Here is a 23,602-nt window from a genome sequence, read left to right as displayed (position 1 = left end):
TCCTCACGGCTTCTTCTTCTTCTCTTTACTTGAAAATGCAAAACTAAGAACTAGAGAATGGAGAGAAAAATGGAAAGGAAATGGAGAGACAAAGAAGATGAGATGGATGAAGGAATGTATTTTGGAATGAGAGGAGAAGGTGTTTATATAGGGAAGAAAAAGAAGAGTGAAATGATGAGTGGAAGAAAAATAATGAAAGTGGAGTATGTTAGTGTGAGTAATGATGGAGAAAACATGATGATTACACCCTAAAACATGGAATGTTTTTGGGTGATGATGATGGTGGATTAGTGTGAGAAATGATGGAGAAAACATGATGATTACACCCTAAAACATGGAATATTTTTGGGTGATGATGATGATGGATTTCCTACTCATTTACTTCAATTTTATCTCCACCATTTGTAGGTAAGTGTGGACATAATGCTCATTTCACCATCATTTACTCCAATGTACCTAAGAAAATAGAAATTGAGTTAAAAATCGATTCGTTAAGGAATTAACTAAGCAAAATGTGAGGAATTAACTATTAAAATACCACATTAAAATGCTCCTATCAGTACACCATCTGAAGTGATCTCACAGATTGTATGACGCAGACGGATTGATAACTAGGTTTACCAGCAATAAACCTAAGCAAAGGATTCTGGAGTCCACCAGAGATAAAAGAGAATAATCTCAATTTTATTGATAAAAGATGATAAAATATCCATTATGCAGCCATAAGGCGGCTTATTTATAAGAAAATAAACCCTAGGGCGACTAACAATGAAACCCTAAAGCCCATGGGTAAAAACAAAAACAACCCGAAAATAACTAGAAAAACCAAAACGTCGAAAAATAGAAAAATGCAGTTTTGAGGCCCTAAACGACCCCGAAATCCCGAAAAAGGTCACAGTTCGTGGCATAGCCACGAGTTTGATTTCTGGCGCGATTCCCTTTCCGGAAAGGTAAGGTGCATCCCAATCGGACTCCGGAAGCCCATTTCACGTCTACTAGTCACTTTTCGTTTTCCACATTTAGCACGATCCAATTGTTCTTCAAATTGGACTGCCATCTGTTCTGCATCAGTCTCCTCCACCTCCGAAGAACTCGACCCCGAGTTCTCTTCAGGATAAAGAGCCTCATATTCACGGAACTCATGCAGGTCAGCAACATTGAAAGTGTTAGAAATGCCCATTGAATCTGGAAGTGCAACAACATAAGCATTATCATTGATCTTCTTCACCACCTTAAAAGGGCCATATTTTATGGGCTTCAACTTGTTATAGGTACCAACAGGAAATCGCTCCTTCCTCAGGAACACCATCACGTCATCACCCTCCTGGAACACTTTAACTCGTCAATGCTTGTCAGCTGCAGCTTTATACTTTGCATTAGTTTGTTCCAACTTGGCCTTAACTGATTCTCTAACAAACTGCACATCCTTGGCCATGCTTTCAGCAGCAACACTAACACCAGGAACTTTAGGAAGCTTTACCAAATCCACCACATGTCGAGGAACAGCAGTATAAACTAAGGAGAATGGGGACTTCCCTGTTGCACTATGCACCGCACTGTTATAAGCAAACTCCACCTGTGGCAAAGCATAATCCCATTGTTTGGGCCTATCTCCACAAACACTCCGAACCATGTTACCCAAAGTTCTATTAGTAACCTCTGTCTGTCCATCAGTTTGAGGATGAGCTGTGCTGCTACGGTTCAAGGTTGTTCCAAACATTATCCACAACGTAAGCCAAAAGTGACTAAGGAATTTCGTGTCTCTATCAGAGGTGATGGACTTGGGCACTCCATGCAAACGAACCACCTCCCTGAAAAATAGTTTGGCTATATTGGACGCATCAGCAGTTTTCTTACAAGCTATAAAGTGCGCCATCTTAGAGAACCTGTCAACTACCACAAACACAGAATCCACACCTCTTTGGGTACGGGGTAATCCCAGCACAAAATCCATAGCAAGATCCTGCCAAATATCATCAGGAACAGGTAAAGGAAGATAAAGTCCTGTGTTTTGGGACTGACCCTTAGAAACCTGGCAGGTGTAGCACTTCCTCACGATAGTTCCTGCATCCTTTTTCAACTGTGGCCAGAAATACCTCTCCTCAAGGCTAGCAATAGTTTTGTCTCGGCCTAAGTGCCCACTCAAACCCCCTCCATGCAGATCTCTAATCAGTTTTTCTCGCAATGAAGAACTAGGGATAGATAGATGATTGCCTTTGAATAAATATCCTTCATTCACATAAAAATCTGCAACTGCATTATTGCTGCTGCACTTGGTCCAGATCTCCTTAAAATCAGTATCTTCCTCATACAACTCCTTCAAGAGCTCAAATCCCACAATCTCCTGAGCTAAGGTGACCAGCAAGGAAGCCCTCCTACTCAAAGCATCTGCCACCCTATTAAGAGTACCAGATTTATGTTGAATCACAAAAGGAAATTTCTGCAGAAAACTCACCCACCTTGCATGCATTTTATTCACAGTTTTCTAACTATTAAGGTACTTCAAGGCTTGATGATCCGTGAACAGTACAAATTCTCTCTGAATCAGGTAGTGCTCCCATTGCCTCAATGCTCGGAACACTGCATAAAATTCTTGATCATAAGTACTCCACTTCTGGCGAGCTTCACTCAGCTTTTCACTAAAGAATGCTACTGGTCTCTTCTCTTGTGACAATACAGCACCTACTCCCACACCACTAGCATCACATTCAACCTAAAAAACCTTATCAAAATTAGGAAGAGCGAGAACTGGTGCAGTACAAAGCTTCTCCTTGATCAAGGCAAAACTCTTCTCTTGTTCCTCTCCCCACTGGAATTTGCCTTTCTTCAAACATTAAGTAATAGGGGCAGTAATGGTATTGAAGTTCTTCACAAACCTCCTGTAGAAGGTAGCTAAACCATGAAAGCTCCGCACCTCAGAAGCTGTTTTTGGAGCTAGCCATTCTCTTATAGCTCGTACCTTCTCTTCATCAACCTAAATGCCTTCTTCTCCAACCACAAATCCCAGAAATAAGAGCTTGCTGGTGTAGAATGTACATTTTTTTAGGTTGATGTACAGTTTATTCTCCTGTAAAGCTCCCAAAACCTGCTTCAAGTGCACCAGATGTTCTTCTTTGGTCCTGCTATATATCAGTATATCATCAAAATACACTACTACAAAGAAGCCTATAAAAGGGCGAAGAACCTGGTTCATAAGCCTCATAAAAGTGCTGGGTGCATTAATCAATCCGAATGGCATAACCATCCACTCGTACAAGCCATCCTTGCTCTTAAAAGCTGTCTTCCATTCATCTCCTGGCTTGATTCGAATCTGGTGATATCCACTTCGAAGGTCTATCTTGGTAAACACTTTGGAACCCTCTAGCTCATCAAGCATGTCTTCCAAACGAGGAATAGGGAACCTGTACTTCACAGTTATCTTATTAATGGCCCTGCTATCAACACACATCCGCCATTGATTGCCCTTCTTAGGAACAAGGAGGACTGGAACTGCACAAGGACTCATACTCTCTCGAATGAACCCCCTTTTCAACAAGTCTTCAATCTGCTCTCTCAAAATCTCATTCTCCTTGGGACTCATGTGGTAATGTGGCAGATTGGGCAAGCTAGCTCCAGGCACCAAATCAATCTGATGTTGAATGTCTCTCATAGGTGGCAGCTTGTTGGGTAACTCATCCTAGATCAGCTCTTCAAATTCCCCCAACATGTCCTGAACTTCCTTGGGGATCACCACTTCTTCCTTTTCTGCAGACAACAATCCCTTTATCACCACTGGACAGAAAACCTCAGATTCTTTAGAGGCCCTCTCCATCTCAAATTCACTGCTAGACAAGGTCAGGAAACTCTCCCCTTTCTTCACATCAGATTTCTCAAATTGACACACAGGAGCCATAGCAATTTTATGGTTATTCCACATAAATAACATCACATTATCCCTGCCTTTATAAGTCACATCCACATCATATTTCCAAGGTCGTCCAAACAAAATATGACAAACATCCATATCAATAATGTCGCACAAAACCTCATCTTTATAATGCTTACCAATGGATACCGGTACTTTGCAGGACTCCACAACTCGAACTTGTGGACCTTTCTTGACCCACCCGAGGGAATAAGGTGTCTCATGAGGCTGCGTAGGTAACTACAAATACTCCACCAGTTTCTTGGCTACAAAGTTTTCGCAGCTTCCATTATCCACAATTAAATTGCACACTTTGTTATTAATGGAACAAAGTGACCTGAAAATATTGCGCCGCTGCCCCTCTTCTTTAGGACATAGTAGAACCCGCTGCAACACAATATTAACCTTCTCAGGAGATTCCTCCTCCGCAAACTCAGCCCCATCATAATCGCCATCTCTTCCAACTTCTTCTTCTTCCTCATCATAATCGCCTATAAGGGCAGTTCTCCTCTCAGGGCATACATTAGATCTATGACCAGGCTTGTTGCATTGATAACAAACTTCTGTTGTAGGCCTAGCATAGGGATTATTAAACCGCTGGTTCGGGGCCCTGTTTTGAGCACCACTGGAACTGCCAGCCCCTTTAAAAGGAGGATTAGAAGCCCTAAAAGCACCTTCTGTTTTCTGCAGTGTGGGTTTACCCTTGTCAGTTGAGGCGTTTACTAAATCAGATCTCCTTTGGTAGTTATATCTCTGGAAAGAAGAAGCTCGTGAAGGCTTCTCTAACAACTCTGCCTTCAATGCTAGGTTTGAAGCTTCTGCCATAGTATGAACAGTTTGCAACCCGATTTTCTCCTGAATGGAAGGCTTCAGCCCACTGACATATCGAGCCACCTTCTGCCCCTCAGTTTCTCCTAATTCATTATGCTCGGAGTAGCGTAAGAACTCAGCGGTGTAATCAGCCACTGTCCTAGTTCCCTGGACACATTCAATATACAACCTATACAAAATCTGCTCATAATCGTCCGGCAAGAACCTCTCCATCATCAACTGCTTCATTCTTCGCCATATTTTAACACCCTGCTTCCTCTGCTTCTTTCGAGTGTTCTGCAATTTATCCCACCAAACTGCAGCAGTACTCTTCAATCTCCATGCAACATACTTAACCTGCTTGTGTTCAGGAACTTCCATAATCTCAAAGAACCTGTCCACCTGAAGCTGCCAATCTAGATAATCTTCTACACCCAAGTTGCCCGAAAAGAAAGGAATTTCGGCTTTGACTTTGTAATCTTGGTCAGCTTGTCCTTGAGGTTCATCTTGCATGATCTCTTCTTCAGACTCAGATTCTGAAGTATGAACAACTACCTCTCTACGTGTAGCCCTAACTCGCTGGCCTCCTTCCCTGCCTCTATTCCGATCGTTGTTGTTGTGGTTGTTTCTCTCTCCCAACAACCCACGAATTTCTCCAATCTGCTACTCCATCCGATTGTTCATGGTGTTGATAAGCATGTATGGTGTCATGGCCACAAGGAGGAACAACCATGGCGTTATGCCCATGGTTGGGGCCTTTTATGGCGGCATCTTGCTTCATTTTGCTCAAAAGAAATGATGTCCATGTGAAGTCTTTTGTAGACGGATCATCATATCATGACTAGGATGATCTATCCTATCGTGACAAAGCCAATATGTGTCTAAATCCAAGAGATCTTCGCTCAAAACTTTATTGAATTTAATAGCACGAATAGTGACATAAAGTCCACTAGAGAGACACATAAACTTCTCTAAGATGCGTCTTTGTTCGCAATCATTAGAGGTAATGCAAAGTAACTCATTTCCGTTCTCTACATGCATTTTCGCATGGAATTCGTTGGCTATTCATAGGGTATTATTTGCCCTAAGAGCGTAGAGAGTTTCTGTGACAACTGTAATCAAGGTGCCATTTGGCAAGTGGAACTTGGGCTATTCCATGTCCTTGAATTAATATTGATGGCCCAGCCATCGTAGTCACAAAGTAATATGCTCAGAATCAAAATTGAGTCATAATGAAAAGAACTCGAAATTTTATTCACATGCCAACGGAGTACATCATTGTTTCTATGATCAAAGAAAATCTGATCCAATAAAAGTAATGTGGCAATCGCCTACATCTCTTGAAAATAAAGACTTAGACAGAATTGGCGATCTATTAATCCCAGCCAGATTTGTAGTCTTCAACCCTTCACTCTAGATCATCTTCTTGATCTTCTTGTTCCACATAGTGAGCTTCTCTTGCTTCACAATATGCTTTGTAGGCGGTGACAATTTCTTCACGAGCTCTACAAATGTGTGCCCAATAATTGGATACTCCACATCAAGAACATACATCTCTTCTCTCAGACTCCATTGATTGAGGCGCTTTGAAAGCGTCCTTTAGATGGCTCCTAATGTTAGTGGTGCCACCAACATGGCCAGAGGCGTTGCCTCCCTCTCTCTTTCCACGTTTACCTCTTCGGTTCCGTGTTCGCCTATTTTGGCAGTTACCTTCCCAAGTAGAGCGATTATATGGACCAGAATCTCCAGAAGTATCCCTAAGATTAGGGTTTCGCTCTTGGCGCCCTCTCTTAGAGGTGCGACTATAATTGGATTCCGAAATATGCTCTGTTTCCACGAATCTCGAATTATAGTTCTTCACAAGGATATTGTCATGCTTTTCAGCGACATTTATAGCTCCAATGAGCTCATAAAACCTTGTGATCCGTCTTGCATTTACATCGATTCGATAGTTCTTAGCAACCATTAATGCAGAGACGGGGAAGGTAGAGAGAGTCTTCTCAATCAACATCGCATCTGTGATCTCTTTACCACAGAATTCCATTAAGGATTTAATGCAAAGTGCTTCCGAGTTATAGTCAAGAACTGACTTGAAATCATAGAAGCGGAGGCTATGCCATCTCACTTCTACGTCAGGAAGCAAGGAGTCACGGACGTTGCCAAATCTTTCTTCGAGTGAAACCCACAGCCTTCTGGGGTCTTCTTCGTTCATATACTCGTACTGGAGCGAATCATCCATATGACGAGTCATCAGGATGATGGCTTTCGCCTTATTTGCCTCTAAGGCTGCTCTATTTGCTTCCAAAACTTGAGCTTGCTCAACAGTTAGCACGTCCTGGCTAGGCTCGAGAATCATATCCAGGATTCTATCAGCCTTGAGATGCTGGCGAGTATCACGAAACCACCTGTGATATCCAGAGCCAGTTGTTCCCAATGGAGCAAAGTCCAATTTGTTCAGGTTACTCATCCTGAAAAGGAACAAGAAATTAGGGTTAGTTTCGGAGCGAAATAGGCTACCACGAAAACATATTAAATTTCTGAGCGTAATCGCTTCTAAGAAATTAGGAATTTCCAAGCGTAGTTGCTTCCAAGAAATTCGATTCCAATAAATATTGGATTAGATCGAAACAACGATGTAAGTGGTCAATCATAACTTCTCAACAAACTCTAAGTTTAGAGGACTCTACAAGCTCTAAGCTTGGGGTGAGCACGAACCCCCACAGTTCGGCTTTTGGTCTCCCCTATGAAGAAGAAAGGGGGGTAGAAGAAGGGAGGTTGCAAGTCCCCGAGAAAAAGAAAAAGAAATTGAAATTACAGAAACAAAAGGAATTAAATAAAAGAAAATACCTTGAATGTGGGCTTCTTTATTTTTTTTCTTTCCCCCTTTTTTTTCTTCTTTTCCAGCTGGGCTGCAGGCCCTCTTTTTTTCTTTCTTTCTTTCTCCTCCGGGCCCGCCTCCTTCTTCTTTCTCCTTCTGCCGCATGGGCTTGGCTCTCTTCCATTATTTTTCTCTTTTCTTCTCCGGGCCCGCCTCCTTCTTCTTTCTCTCTTTTTTTTTTCTTCTTTTCTTCTTCTGGGCCCCGTCTCCTTTTTCTTTCTCTTCCTTTGTCTTCTTCCGGGCCACCTTCTTCCTTTCTTTCTTTACTGGGCTGGAACAACATGGCAGCAATTTCTGGCGGTTCAAGAGGTTCTGAACTTCTGCAGGCCGGTTCTGGAAGTGAAATTTCTGATGGTGGATTCTGGAGTCAGGAACTCGGTGTTGAAAAAATATTATGGTGGAATATGGTCAGAAAGATTGCGAACCGCCCGAAGTTTGTCGTTATCTTCTTTAGGCCGGTTTGGAACTTTTCCGGCCGGTTTTGGTGACGCCGCCGGCGGTTCTGGGTTCCTGGGATTGAGATCTTCAAGGTGTGCTTTGGGGGCAAAAGAGTTTTAAGGTTTTGTATTCGGATTTAGAGTTTTGGCTATTTGTTTCAGGGTTAGGGTTTCGTGCTGATAACGTGTTGTAGAGAAACTGAATTTGAGAGGAATTTGCTGTGTATTCTCATTGATAATAGGGGCCTCTTTATATAGAGGATTACAATGCATAGAATCTCAATCATACAAGGAAAGTAATTCTACATTGATTAGGATTCTAGATCCTTCTAATTAAATCCTATTACCACTAGGTCAAGTAACCTAGAGTTTGGGCTAAACACAAATTAGGTTTTCCTTCAACAGTTTGTTAAATATTGCAGAAATGTCAATATTAAACGTACACTGAGTTATTAATGATTCTATAAATTATTGAAGGGAGGGAAATATCTTAACAAAATCATGATATTTCATTTCTAGTATAAGTATTTTGCTGGGAACAAAAGCAAAGAAAGATAGGTATTTGTCTGGGTTAATTACAGCAGTCATGAATTGAAAGATAATATATGTTTCAAGATTCCTTCTGTTTTAAATGATTTATTATATTTATTGAAGAGTCTATCTGAAATCATCCTCAAGAACTTAAATCTCTCTCTCTCTCTCTCTCTCTCTCTCTCTATTGTATCAATTGGCACATGGAAATCAGAGGGCTGGTTGGTTCAATAAAAATCTAAACTCCTCAACACATTATAAACAGTGGCTGCAAAAATCATTTAGTTGTCTGTATTTATGTGTAGGCCTCATTGCTAAGTTGTATGGCTGCTGGATTTCAGGATATTGGCTAATTCCAAGCCCTGCCCCAAGTGCAAACGACCCATTGAGAAAAACCAAGGCTGTATGCATATCACTTGCACACCACCTTGTAAATTTGAGTTTTGCTGGTAAGCATTTTTGCAATGCGGTTGCTTGCCTTTTGATTTCTGCTGTGCTTTAATTTTATTAACGGTGTTTATCACCTTAGGCTCCTCTTATTGTCTTCTAGATACACTATCTTGGTATCTCAAAGCTGCATTGCATGTTATCATGCATCTTCTGTGAACTCTAATGCATTTGTACATGCTTTCAGGCTCTGTCTTGGTGCATGGTCAGAATGGTGAAAGGACAGGTGGCTTTTATGCCTGTAACCACTATGAGACAGCGAAGCAGGAGGGAGTGGTACGTTAACGTAGTTTGCAACTCTATTTTGATAGTTGAGGATTTTTCTCTTGTATTATTTCAGTTAGTGGCATTATTGATTGATTGTTGTGATATGGTTATTTGCAGTATGATGAGGCAGAGAAACGAAGAGAGATGACCAAGAACTCTCTAGAGAGGTACACCCATTATTACGAAAGATGGGCAACTAATCAGTCGGTACATACAAGTTTAATAGTTTATTTAAAGTTGGTTAACTTAAACATAAGTTACCTGGTTTCTGTTGGCCTGATTTATTTGTGATTTGCATCACTCCTTGAGTCCTTGCCCTTGTTAATTAATATTTATAGTCAGTGTATGCCACCTTGTCCCCCCAATGAATGTGCCGACTTCCTAGTAGTTTTGATACTTCTGAAATAATTTAAGTTAAGGCAAGGCCTAAATTACTTTTTCTTCCTTCTTGATCTGTAACTGCAATGAGTTTCAGGTTAAGAGTACGTATTTGAGAAAAGTTGTAATTTGTTATCAGCATTTAGGACCCTCTTTGTCCTGTGTTTGTGTCTGTGTTTGTGTTTGTGTTTATCTGGCCTGCAGTTTTGAATATATGACCTTGCGTTTGTGTTTGTGTTTGCTTCACTGGAAGGCAGCTTTATTCCAAGTTTTTGGCCATTAGGGTGCTTTTTCTGCAGTTATCTATTTGCATCGAGTACAGTTTTTTGGTTTTACGCTGTTTGCTTCTCTCTGCTGGGACTTGAGGCTATTAGGTGTGTCTTGCATTTTGATTTTTCAATGCTTGGGGTTGATATCCAGAGTTGGTCAATGTTAATCTAGCAAGTTGTTAGACATCAGTTTATGTTCATATTCTATATAACTTGATGCTTTACAACATGTGTGGAATGATGCATTTTAATTCAGATACAAATATATAGTAGGAGTTGTAAACTATTTTCCGAGTTGCAGCAGCAAGGAATTTCTTATAAAGCTACCGGTTTGTTTCTTAGACCAGAGGGCCATCATTATTCATTTCATTAGTGTTGTGATGGTCCCAGAAATGTTACTGTAATCGTTGACATATATTTTTATAAACTGAGATGAGAGGGAAAAAAAAAACCAAGGAAATTAGGCCAATATTTATGGATGAGCAAGACCGCTCTTTTTGTGTTTTCTGATACTTTTCACGGTATCTCTGAACAGCAACTGCATGTGACAAAATCAAATGATGAGCAGCAATGTAAGGCTCAGTTTGTGAAATCCCAGCTGTGCAATTTCCGTAAGCTTTGGAGCATCGTGCCAGAGAATTCATCCCATTGTCATAGCCAAGAGCGACCACCACTCTAGGCTCATTGAATGTCATCCGGTTCTTCACTTTCCCAGTACCATCGATAGACATCAAAATTTAGGTTTTTTCATGATATCAATGTCTTATTTGTAACGGTGATATTTGTCCACTGTAACATCTGCTGTATCATTATTTGCAATGTTATGATAACATTAAGACATTATTGTTGTGTAGTATGTGACGGGATGATCTATTATCGTGTATTATGTGTTAAATGGCGCTTGAAATTGTTCTTATTGAGTATCCCCAATTGGTAGCAACAAATCCATATGATTATGTTTTTACTAGATCCTGAATGTGATTATCAACCAAACAATTAAGGCAAAATAACCTTTCATGTCTAAATTGGTCATTCCACAAACAAAAAGCACAAGTCAGTTTTGATTTTACCAAACACTTTACCACTGTTTTGTTTCACTGACAGCACTTATAAAAAGCTAGTTTACCAAACACTCAGTTGCTTTACTTTTCAGCCACTTATTCTCATAAATAAGCATAAGCTAGTTTTTTCTCAAAGAACAGCCATACCAAACATAGCCTTAACGGATCGTTTGTACAAGAAGGAAAGAGTCACCTTCGACTTGGAGCTGCTGTAGATGAAGTCTTTTGGCCCACATTAAGCCTACTTTAAGACCCATGGCTTCAACTTGAAGAACTATAAGACCATCTGCCACCGTAGGGTATAAAGGCATATATAGCCTATTACTCTCTCCCATGGTAAGGTATTCTACAATTCCCAAGAAAAGTTTTTGCCGTATGGTTTATGGTCCAAGCCATATATGGCTTGCAATCAGGTAAGCCATCTTTGTATAATATTTTATTGTTTAATTCTTTTATTCCTCTTTTACTTCTCTTCATTCAACTTACAGAATTTTTATTCCATTTGTGTAATTTTTCGGTTTTAATTACAATTTCCTTTTCTCGTGAAATTTTATTTCTATAAATTTGTCAATAATAAAAACTATACCATTGCAAAGTTCACATTTAGATCTTTCATTTGAGCCTAATATTGAATATATTTGGGCTAAATTATTTTAATACATAATCATGAATTATGTTTTTATAAGAGATAATATATTATAAAATTTTGAAAATTACAATATTAAATAATGGCCTCTTCAAAACCTTCTCGGAGACTAGCTCTGAGCTCGGAAAAAGTACCACACACACTTACATAAAACAAAATAACAAAATGATAATATAAATATAAATAAAACTATTAATCACCACTCTTCACCCATGTATACCATGTCGGTTCCATATATGATCAATCAATGCATTACGAAGTGCGATATGAGCCGACTTGTCTTTAATTTTCTTATGTCGAGCAAGGAACTCCTCGAACTGTGTAGTTTCATTAGTTACCAACTCAACAGATAATGCAGGGGCTGGATTGAAATCAGTTATTGGAGCACTTAGATCACGCTCATCTTCGATTATCATGTTATGCATTATGTTGCATGTAGTCATTATATCATGTAAAACACATTTATTCCAAAAACGTGCTGGTCCCTTAACAACTGCCCAACGTGATTGAAGAACTCCAAATGCTCGTTCAACGTCCTTCCGACACAACTCTTGTTTTTTGGCAAACAATACTTTCTTTGGACCTTGAGGATCATGAATAGTTTGCACTAGTGTAGACCACTTAGGATATATACCATCGACTAATTAATAACCGGTGTCATAATCTTTTTCTAGAATCTTATAATTAACGGGAGGAGATTTACCTTCCGCAAGATTTGCAAATAGGTGAGATGCTTCAAGCACATTGATGTCGTTGTTGGAGCCTGGTAAACCAAAATGTGCATGCCAGATCCAAAGTTCATAATCAGCTACTGCCTCGAGGATAATAGTTGGTGATCTACTACGCCCTGCATACATTCCTGCCCAAGCTGTAAGAAAGTCTAAAAGCGCTTTGGCTTTGGTAGTTCTAAAAATAATCATCAATACAGCTTTAACTTTTTATAATCAGGCACTTAGATATGGATCATGTATTAAGATTTTGGTGAGATTTTTTTTGTCTTTGTTAGATACATGAATCTTTTTTTGAGATTCATTTTTAGATATGTGATTAGTATATGATAAATTCATGGTTAAAATTGATTTATCTTGTTTTTAGATTTTTAAATACTCAATAAACTACAGTGTGCTTTTATAGTTCATTCACCAAAATCTTCCATCAAGATCGATATCTGAACACATTATAGATACATGAGCAAATACGTTTTCACATTTTTAGATATGTGAATAGTATATGATAGATTCATGGATAAAATTGATTTATCTTGTTTTCAAATGTTTAAATAGTCAATAAATTGCAGCGTGCTTCTATAGTTCATTCATGAAAATCTTCCATCAAGATCGATATCAGAATATACTATAGATACATGAGTAAATACGTACGTTTCAATTTTAGGTGAGAATTTGATAGTCTAAGCAAGTCCTTTAGAAGGTAGTGTAGTTTCATTTTCATTGTTCAAAGTTCATTCATTTCACTACCTTTATCCGCATTTTTAAATCAATTTTAATATATACTTTGTTTAGTTAAATATTCTTCATATGTTGGATCAAGTGGCACATGAGTCATTTGCCTATCGGCTATAACTCAATCACTACTTGTTGCTTAACCCGAAGGGTTTGTCTAAGACATTAAGAAAAAGCGGAAAAAAAGAAAAAATTATATTTAGATAATTACCCTAATCTTTAAAACTTGTGATTCAAATCAAACAAGGTGATTAGTTTCAACAACAAAAAAATTAAACAAGTGTTTCAGAGAAACTGAAGAGTGAATTGGTGAGTCTTCTTCTCATATTGAGGGGGTTTATATAGGGTTACAAAGTAGTGTAAATTTGCCCTACATACATTAGTATATTTGCTACACAATTTCTCTACCTCTCAATGTGCATTCCATACAAACCACACATTCTCCACTTCTTAAGTGCATACTCCATGATATAGACATTTTACCTATTTACTACAACACTCCCCCTTGGATATATCATGTCAGTAGTATTGTCTTGGAGGTGCGCTTTTAATTTGCCTCGTTAAAAACCTTGCCAAGTAATAAAACCCTGTGGGAAAAACAACCTTGGTCGAAGGAGAAAAAGAGCACAACGCGCGTTGAGTGTGGAGTTTGTTTCTGGATAACATGGTGCTTCTCTTGTTGCCTCATTAAAAACCTTGCCGAGTAACAAAAACCCAGTGGGATAAAAATAACCTCGGTCGAAAGGGAAAAAGAGCACAACACACCTTTCACGCTTTTGAGACGAACATGTAGACATCTCCCCCTGATGTCTGTGCCTCCCCCTGATGACAACGATCATGGGAGTTCAGATAATTTCCGCAAGCCAATTCTTGCCACATGTTTCTCGAACGTGGATTTGGGCAATGACTTAGTGAACAAGTCTGCCACATTGTCCTCAGATCGAACCTGGTTCACCTTGATCTTGAGGAGCTTCTGTTGTTGCTGATTGTAGAAGAATTTGGGCGATATGTGCTTGGTGTTGTCGCCTTTGATGTAACCTTGCTTCATTTGTTCAATGCAAGCAGCATTATCTTCATAAATGCTCGTTGGCTCATCTGTGGTAGACTTCAAACCACAATTGCTTCGAACATGCGTAACTATGGATCGAAGCCATATACATTCACGAACTGCTTCGTGAAGAGCAATAATCTCTGCATGATTTGAAGAGGTAGCGACTAGGGTCTGCTTTGTAGACCTCCAAGATATCGCGGTTTTTCCCATGGTGAAAACATAACCAGTTTGGGAGCGACCTTTGTGTGGGTCAGAGAGGTACCCAGCATCAGCAAAACCTTCCAAAACACTTATATCGTTTTGGGATGGGGAGAGGGAACGCAATCCACTATGTGTGGCGTTCCTGACATTTGATGGGTCCGAATCCATCTTCTTTCTGTAGGGATAGAACAAGCCCATATCGATCGTACTACTTAGGTATCGAAAGATATCTTTAACACCAGTCCAATGGCGTCGTGTTGGCGCAGAGCTATATCTAGCTAGCAAGTTCACAGCGAATGAGATGTCTGGTCTCGTGCATTGTGCTAAGTACAATAATGCACCTATTGCACTTAGGTAGGGCACTTCTGCCTCTAGCACTTCTTCATCGTCATCTTTTGGACGAAATGGATCCTTCTTTGGATCAAGACTACGGACGACCATTGGGGTGCTTGAAGGCTTAATTTTGTCAGTGTTGAAACGCCTAAGCATCTTTTGGGTATAAGCTGATTGATGAATCAGGATACCATCTCTACGGTGCTCAAGTTCTAAACCGAGGCAAAACCGTGTTTTCCCAAGATCTTTCATCTCAAACTCGGATTTCAAGTGTTCAGCGGTTTCCCTTAACTCTTTAAGGGTGCCAATTATGTTCATGTCATCGACATAAACCGCTACTATTGAAAATCCGGAACTTGTCCTTTTTATGAACACACATGGGCATAGTTCGTTATTGACATATCCCTTACCAATCAAGTAGTCACTTAGACGGTTATACCACATTCGTCCGGATTGTTTTAATCCATATAGTGAGCGTTTCAATCTAATTGCAAACGCGCTCCGTGGATTAGAGCCACTTGATTTGGGTAGTTGAATTCCATCTGGAATATTCATGTATATCTCCGTATCTAGATCCCCATATAGATATGCAGTAACCACATCCATAAGCTGCATGTTCAGTTTTTCGGAAACTACCAAACTGACAAGGTAGCGGAACGTAATAACGTCCATTACGGGAGAGTATGTCTCCTCGTAGTCGATTCCAGGGCGTTGTGAGAAGCCTTGCGCCACAAGACGAGCTTTGTATCTTACAATCTCGTTTTTCTCATTACGCTTTCTAACGAATACCCATTTGTGACCAACTGGTTTGGTGTTGGGTGGTATTGGTAAAATTTTGCCAAATACCTTTCTTTTCGTTAGAGAATCAAGTTCTGCCTGGATCGCATCTTTCCATTTTGGCCAATCAGCTCTACGTTGACATTCATCAACGGAGCGTGGTTCGATGTCATCGGTCTCAATAATCTCACGCGCCACTGAATACGCGAATACATCATCAATGATGATGGAGTTTCTTTCCCACGTCCCATGTACACTAGTGTAATTTACAGAGATCGCTATGTTCTCATGGATAGGTTCTGACACTGAGGCGTCCCCCAATGATGTCTCTTGGACATAACCATAATCCGGAACATTGTCATGGGACGGATTTTGAGTATCGATGATCAAAGGATTTATTTGTGCCTCATTCGCTCTTTTTCTAGGGCGAGTATCCTTCGAACCAATCGGTCTACCGCGCTTCCTTGCGGGACCTACAGCCATAGATGCCACATTATTGCCATGTTGAGCAATGGTGCCATTTCCTAGCGTTAAAGGAGTGGCGTTATGTCCATTATTCGGGACATCAATCCTTGCAGGCACGTTTGCAGCAGGTATGTGTGATCTCGTCACTTTAGCAATATCAGAAAACGCATCAGGCAGAGTGTCTGCTACGTTCTGGAGCTCGATTATTCTTCGCACTTCAAGTTCGGACTGTGCGGTATGGGGATCGAGATGAGACATAGTGGGGACAGACCACGACAATTCCTGTCGTTCCTGTTGAACATTTGTGTTCTTATCTCCCCCTAATGATGGGAAGACTGTCTCATCAAAGTGACAATCCGCAAATCTAGCGGTAAAGAGATCGCCTGTCAAGGGTTCAAGATAGCGGACGATAGTTGGAGATTCATATCCAACATAAATGCTTATTCGTCGTTGTGGACCCATCTTAGTACGCTGTGGCGGCGTAATAGGCACATAAATAGTACACCCAAAAATGCGTAAGTGCGAGATATTAGGCTCGTACCCAGTCACTAGCTGTAACGCAGAGTAAGATTGGGTTGCAGTGGGTCGTAGACGAATTAGCGTCGCTGCATGTAATATTGCATATCCCCAAGCAGAAACAGGGAGATTAGTGTGCATTACCAATGTCCGTGCTATCATTTGTAGTCGTTTGATAGCAGCTTCTGCGAGACCATTTTGGGTATGAACATGGGGAACTGGATGTTCTACATCAATCCCCAGTGACATGCAATAGTCATCGAATGTTTTCGATGTAAACTCCCCAGCATTATCAAGTCGAATTGACTTAATTGGATGGTCAGGGTAGTGAGCCCGTAGACGGATAATCTGGGCGAGGAGTTTAGCATAAGCAGCATTTCGAGTGGACAACAGCGCGACATGTGACCAGCGTGTCGACGCATCAACCAATACCATAAAGTATTTGAAAGGTCCGCATGATGGTTGAATTGGTCCACAGATATCCCCTTGGATTCTCTGTAAGAACGGAATGAGTATTTTAGGATCCTTTGCGTAAGACGGTCTCGGTCCTAATTTCCCGAAGGAACAGGCTTTGCAAAATGAGCGAGGGGCCTTAGAAGCAACCAATGAGGATTTTGGTTGGGCCTGAGCGTCTGTAGCGCTATTAGAAGCAAAATGTGTGACTACATCTCCTTCTATGGCATTGTAGCTATTTGGAGGAACAATCATGGCGTTATGCTCATGGTTGGTGTCATCACATGGGACTTGGCCAGCCTTATGGCGCCCCAAGACGGCTGCAGCACCAGATGCTGCAATTGTTGCGGTCTTGTTAAGTCCAGGAATCAATTCTCGATTCTTGCTTCTTCTCACTCTGAAGAATGGATGTCCGTGTGAAGTCTTTAGTATACGGAGCATCATATCACGACCAGGGTGCCCTAGTCGGTCATGCCAAAGCCAATATGTGTCAGAATCCAAGAGATCTTCTCTTATGACATTATTGGATTCAATTGGTCGAATTGTAGTGACATAAAGTCCACTAGATTGACACATAAGTTTCTCTAAGATGCGCTTTCGTCCGCAATCATTAGAGGTAATGCAAAGGAACTCTTTTCCATTCTCAGTATGCGTTTCCGCATGGAATCCGTTGGCTCTTAAATCTTTAAAGCTCAATAAGGTTCGATTTGCCTTAGGAGCATAGAGAGCTTCAGTGACTTTAATCAAGGTGCCATTTGGCAATAGGAATTGGGCCATTCCATGTCCTTGAACTAAACCTGATGGCCCAGCCATCGTAGTCATAGTGGAATATGTAGGCAACATCTCCAAGAATAATTGCCTATGTCGTAGAATGGTGTGCGTAGTCGCACTATCAGCGAGACATTGTAGTTCATCCATTCCTTAAGAGAAAAGCTCGTAATTAAAAAGGAGTCATAAAGGAAAGAACTCAACTTTTATTAATAAGCCAAACGGAATTACATCATCATTTATTTCATCAAAGAAAGCGTAATCCAATAAACTTAGTTAATGCAAAGCAATGGTAGTCGTCTAACTTCTTTCGGTAATTCCAATGCAAAGGTGACCAGGTGAGTAGAGAGATGTTGGTGGAGCAAAGGCTCGCTTAAGTACCAATTATCTCAAAACCTTCCTAGACATCACAATTACATTGAGTACGCCTACTTTTGAAGAAAGATTAATCCCATTGGCATCTACTATAGGATAATGTGGCGATTGCCTACATCTCTTGGAAAATGAAAAGACTTAATCAAAATCGCCAGTTTCTGGGTTTTGATTTTTGTCGTCTTCCACCCTTAGATCGAGATTGCCATCTTGATCTTCTTGTTCCATGTAATTTGCCTCCCTTGCTTCACGATACATTTTGTACGCGTTTGCAACATTCTGGGATGCTTTACATGCCCTTGCCCAATGTCCAGGTAGTCCACATCGGAGACAAGCATCATTATGGTCAGGTTCCCTTGATCGAGGTGCTTTAGGAGCACTTTGAAAACGGTTGTTTCCATTGGTGGTGTTACCACCATAACCGGAGGCTTGGCCTCGCTCTCTCTTCACACGTTTACCTCCACGGTTCCGTGCACGCCTATCTTGGCGGTTTCCTTCCTCTTTAGGGCGAGAATATGGACCTGAACGTCCATAATTATCCCTTCTTTTAGGGTTTCGCTCCTTGCGTCCTCCCTTGGAGGTGCGACTATAATTAGACTCCGGAATTGACTTGGTTCCCACGGGTCTAGAGTTATAGTTCTTCACAAGTATGTTGTCGTGCTTTTCAGCTACGTTCATGACACCAATTAGCTCATGAAATCTTGTGATGCGTCTAGCATTGATATCAATTCGATAGTTTTTAGCTATCATTAATGCAGAGACAGGGAAGGTAGAGAGAGTTTTCTCGATCAACATCGTATCAGTGATTTGATGTCCACAGAATTCCATCATAGACTTGATACGAAGTGTTTCCGAATTGTAGTCAAGAACTGTCTTGAAATCACAGAAGCGGAGGCTTTGCCATCTCTCTTCTAAGTCGGGAAGCAGGGAATCACGGACGTTGCCAAAACGCTGCTCGAGTTCTACCCATAGCTTTCTTGGGTCTTCCTCATTGAGGTACTCATTTTGGAGCGCGTCATTCATGTGCCTTGTCATGAGAATGATGGCTTTTGCTTCATTAGCCTCTCTCTTTGCTCTATTTGCTTCAAAAGCAAGAGCTTGTTGAGGAGTAAGCACGTCCTGACTTGGCTCTTGGATCGTACTCAGGATCCCATCAGCCTTAAGATGCTGGCGCATATCACGGATCCACCTGTGGTATCCTGCGCCTGTTGTCCCTAGTGGGTTGAAGCTCAACTTGTTCAGGTTACTCATCCTGAAGAACAACAAGAAAATAGGGTTAGTTTCGGAGCGAAAAAGGCTACCACGAAAAACTATAAACTTTCTGAGCGTAATCGCTTTCAAGAAATTAGGGATTTTCTGAGCGTAGTCGCTTCCAAGAAAATCTTGATTCCAAGAGGGGTTTTGGATTAAATCGAAACAATGATGTATGTGGTCGATTGTTTTCTTCTCAACAAATTCTAAGTTTGGAGGACTCTACAAGCTCCAAGCTTGGAGTGAGCACGAACCCCCACAGTTCGGCCTTTTTGGTCTCCCCTATGAAGAAGAAAGGGGGTAGAATAAGGGATGTTGGAAGTCCCCGTGAAAAGAAGAGAAAAGTAATAAAAACTTCAAAAACGGGAACTTTTAGAAAAGTTTACCTTAAGAATTGACCGGAAAAAGTGTCCGGAAAGTCGCCGGAAAAGTGTCCGGAAAGTCGCCGGAAAAGTGTCCGAAAGTCGCCGGAAAAGTGTCTGAAAAGTCGCCGGAAAAGTGTCCGGAAAGTCGCCGGAAAAGTGTCCGGAAAGTCGCCGGAAAAGTCGCCGGAAAGTTGTCGGAAAGTCGCTCGACAGATGTGTCGACAGCTGCTCGGCAGCAGCTCGGCAGCTGCTGCGCAGGTGCTAGGCAGGCTGCTCGGCAGGTGCTCGGCAGATGGCTCGGCAGGTGCTCGGCAGCTGCTGCGCAGGGGGTCTGCAGGGGGTAGGCAGGGGCTGTCGGCAGCACTTCGGCAGGGGCTCGGCAGCACTTCGGCAGGGGCTCGGCAGCACTCGGCAGGGGCTCGGCAGCACACTGACAGCGGTTCAGAACTTCCGGCAGCCGGTTCGGCAGGTTTCCGGCCGGTTCTGGGGGTTCTGAGACCGGTTCTGAGCTTCTGGGATCAAGGGCTTTGATATGTGATAGGATTTGGGGGTTTCTTGTAAGGTTGGTAAAATGACCTAGTTCGGATCAAGAACTTTCACTACTCTAATCGATTTCGATTCTAATTCTAGAGCGATCTCGTGCTGATAACGTGTTTCAGAGAAACTGAAGAGTGAATTGGTGAGTCTTCTTCTCATATTGAGGGGGTTTATATAGGGTTACAAAGTAGTGTAAATTTGTCCTACATACATTAGTATATTTGCTACACAATTTCTCTACCTCTCAATGTGCATTCCATACAAACCACACATTCTCCACTTCTTAAGTGCATACTCCATGATATAGACATTTTACCTATTTACTACAACAACAAGGTGATTGTGCAGCATTTGTGCTAGTGCGACAGCCGTCACTCCAATAATCTAGAATCTTCAGTCTTCAGTCAAACAATGCTTCCCCACAGTCTCACACGTCACCACCTGCCCCACACGTGCACTATCCCCGGCCGCTTCTTTTTCGGCACGTGCCACGTTTAAACGGCTAGTTTTCCCTCCTCATTCTTAATTATTTAGGCCAATTCTTAGGTGCGGGTGTACGGTGCGGCTGCCCAATCAAATCTCAGAAATTTTTGTTTTTGTTTCGAAATTATTCATAATGTGAAATACTCAAAATACCTCCTTCTTGGACACTGATTGGTCAGCCGCCCCACGCAAGAATCACTCAATTATTTAACTGCCGAAAAGATAAATTAGAGGAACCCGAGGCAACAAAAATTTCGAGATGATTCCATTTCCCGCGTAGATTATTCTCCGCTGTGCAAAAATATCGAGAAAACGCGCTACATTTTCGTCCCCCAATATATATATATATATAAATCCAATCCCTTTCTTCTTGGACCTGAATCATTTTATCAGGTCTTTGTTTAATTATGGCTTTGGGAAAGAATTGCCGGAGTAGTTCACTGAAATGCAGCGTTTCGTCCGGAGGAGGAGGAGGAGAAGAAGGGTTTGTTCGAGCTTTGGGGAGGAAGAGGATAGAAATCCCGGATGCGGAGGATTCCTATTCGGGCCCCAAGACTCCATTGAAGAAGCAGAGGAGCCAGTGTTTCGCTTTTGATTTCGGTTTCGAGGGTGAAAGTTCCAAACTTGAAGCTCTGCCTCGGGAGATTCTGGTCAGCGCTAAATCCCCAAATGGGTTTACTTTTGGATTCAATTGGAGTCTGATTTGGTTACTGATTGAAATTTTGTTTCTATATTTGGGTTTTGCAGATTAAGATTCTCTGTGGAGTTGATCATAAGGATCTTAAACAGCTTTTCAGTGTATCCAAGGCGATCAGAGAAGCGGTGAGTATCTATATGTGGACTAGTTTGTTGGTGGATTTTGTTTGGTTTGGGTGAATTTGGGATTGATTTTGATTTGGATTTTTGTGTTGCAGACTCTCATTGCGAAACAGTTGCATTTTGCTTACAGCACACCAACAAAGATTCCAGCTTTTCGAACCAAGATTGATTTTTCGGAGTCAAATGATGAATTGGATGAGATTGAAGCTCCGAATGCTCCGAGGCTGCATAGGGCGCTTCCGAGCCGGAAAAGGCTTGAAGAGATATCTGTTAACTTATTGGATTCATTGGAGGAAGGAATCAGAAGAGGGCTTTTCATGGATGAAGATGATGAGTGAGCAACCATGGAATTTGTAAATAGAAATGTCCTGCTTTGCTGCTTGAGTAGTGTGTACATATGGAGAAATTGGTACCGAGCAGATTCTTCAAATTCAATCATTGAAGATCAAAACTTGCTTGTTTATCTATTTCTGTACATGTATTAGAAAGAAAGAAAGAGAGAGAGAAACTTTACTGGTTGTTTATTTAAGGGCTCTAATCTTTGAGCCCTTCCACTGAGAATAATACGAAGGATGTAGACTTGGTTGTGTAATTTTTGAGTTTTAATTTATAAAATTTCAATAATATTGTTGTCTTCTGTTTTCATTTGGTTACTGATAGTCATGGGTTTGATTCATATTGATGGTCATGGGTTTGATTCGTAAGTGTTATTAGGCTTGAGAAAGTCACTATAATTTTGCAGCAGCAAGTCATAATGCTTGAATTTATTAGTGACCTTATGAAGAAAGTTTGGAGTGAGATCAATTAGAAGATCTTATAGAGAGAAATCTGGGAAAGTAATAGGCTTCAGTTACAAAATGTTTAAAAATTATTAATGACACTATGAAGAAAATTGGGACGAGAACAATTAGAAGATCTTATTGAGACCAGACTTGGTAAAGTTCTTAATAATCAAGAGTAGTAAGTATCTTAACTAAATTTTAGCTGTAAAAATTAGGTATTTGGGTAGATACCTATTTGGTTTCTGGTAAGCATCATTTATAACGTTTTCCCATTTAATATCAGGTCGTAAATTTGGTTTGCGTTTCAATTTAAAAAAAAAAAGTTATGCATCCAAGTTTGGAAAAAAGAAAGGGAATCAGAATTTATTATCTGAATTTTGTCCTCTTTTCTGCATTTATTTCTTTGAAGAAATTTTGGCATCCATCATTCGACATTTCGACCTGGTGGTTTGCTTTAGGGAATTAGGGATTGAATATTTGAGTGTTAATAAGAGGATTGTTCTCACGTTTGTCTTTTTCGTAGAATTCGAACCTAAGGTAAAGTTTAGAGTTAGGTTCATAACTTGATTCCATGCTCAAATCATGAGTTTATTTACAAACTTACATGGGATAGTATCAAAACAATGAGAACTATGTTGCTTCAGGAGCTCAGAAATTTACTTACACAAATGAAATTGTATGATTCGCACATCTCCTTGAATAGATTACGTCTTACGGGGTTACATTACATTATCCGATGCTTACACCTACATGAACTTACTCATGATTCATCACTTTTCCATTATAAATAAGTAAACATTGTTTACCATTTCTTTCTTGTGAAGATTTATAACTACTTTCGATACTTATCACTGCCTTCATGCAACTATCTCAATTTCCCAATTGCATTCTCTTAATAATAAGTTTCTTTGCCCAACCAAGGATCATTTGATCACTTTCAAAACAAATGAAGTCATTAATTCTATTCATTACGAGACTAACAAAGAACAATTGCCTAGCCAGTAGCTAAAAGAAAGACATTAAAGTGATTTGTTGTTTATGCGAAGCTTAATTTGATGAGAACTTGGTAATTGTAAGAACAAATGATTACAGAACTTTTTTTGACGAGGATCGGCTGTTGTCCTCGATCTGCAATAATGTCACTGGTGTCTGGTGTTGAAAGCAATTACCACGTAAATCACGTGTCAATTTAGCTCCCCGACTAGAGTGAAAACAGCCTATGGTCTCTTCTTTCAGTAGGAGGTGTGGCCTGATTCTTGCTGGAAATTAATTCAACTGAAAACTCAATGTCCTTCCTAAACCGAAGACTTCTCTATGGACCAAATATCGGGAAAAACTTGT

General features: G+C 40.7%; 2 protein-coding genes and 1 long non-coding RNA gene across 4 annotated transcripts; 2 read left to right on the top strand and 1 right to left on the bottom strand.

Moving 5' to 3' along the window:
* Positions 1-1,342: 1,342 nt before the first annotated feature.
* On the bottom strand, positions 1,343-2,470 carry LOC121051281. Its single transcript, XM_040513474.1, has 3 exons — positions 2,460-2,470; positions 1,805-2,375; positions 1,343-1,576 (listed from the first exon to the last, which is right to left on the bottom strand). Exons 1-3 carry the CDS (start codon positions 2,468-2,470, stop codon positions 1,343-1,345), a joined length of 816 nt encoding a protein of 271 aa, XP_040369408.1.
* A 6,045-nt stretch (positions 2,471-8,515) lies between these two features.
* LOC112184564 lies at positions 8,516-10,802 on the top strand. Of its 2 annotated transcripts, XR_005807493.1 has the most exons (4): positions 8,516-9,009; positions 9,195-9,283; positions 9,392-9,441; positions 10,457-10,802. It is a non-coding gene; the product is annotated as an uncharacterized LOC112184564 (long non-coding RNA). The 2 variants fall into 2 exon arrangements; XR_005807492.1 differs by having other exon boundaries at positions 9,392-10,802.
* Positions 10,803-20,985: 10,183 nt separating this feature from the next.
* On the top strand, positions 20,986-22,124 carry LOC112189982 (F-box protein SKIP27). Its single transcript, XM_024329397.2, has 3 exons — positions 20,986-21,310; positions 21,408-21,482; positions 21,575-22,124. Exons 1-3 carry the CDS (start codon positions 21,068-21,070, stop codon positions 21,815-21,817), a joined length of 561 nt encoding a protein of 186 aa, XP_024185165.1. The 5' UTR covers positions 20,986-21,067; the 3' UTR covers positions 21,818-22,124.
* Positions 22,125-23,602: the final 1,478 nt, after the last annotated feature.

Source organism: Rosa chinensis, chromosome 2, assembly GCF_002994745.2.
Source record: "Rosa chinensis cultivar Old Blush chromosome 2, RchiOBHm-V2, whole genome shotgun sequence".
Taxonomy (NCBI): Eukaryota; Viridiplantae; Streptophyta; class Magnoliopsida; order Rosales; family Rosaceae; genus Rosa; species Rosa chinensis.
This window is presented reverse-complemented; position numbering and strand designations above follow the sequence as displayed.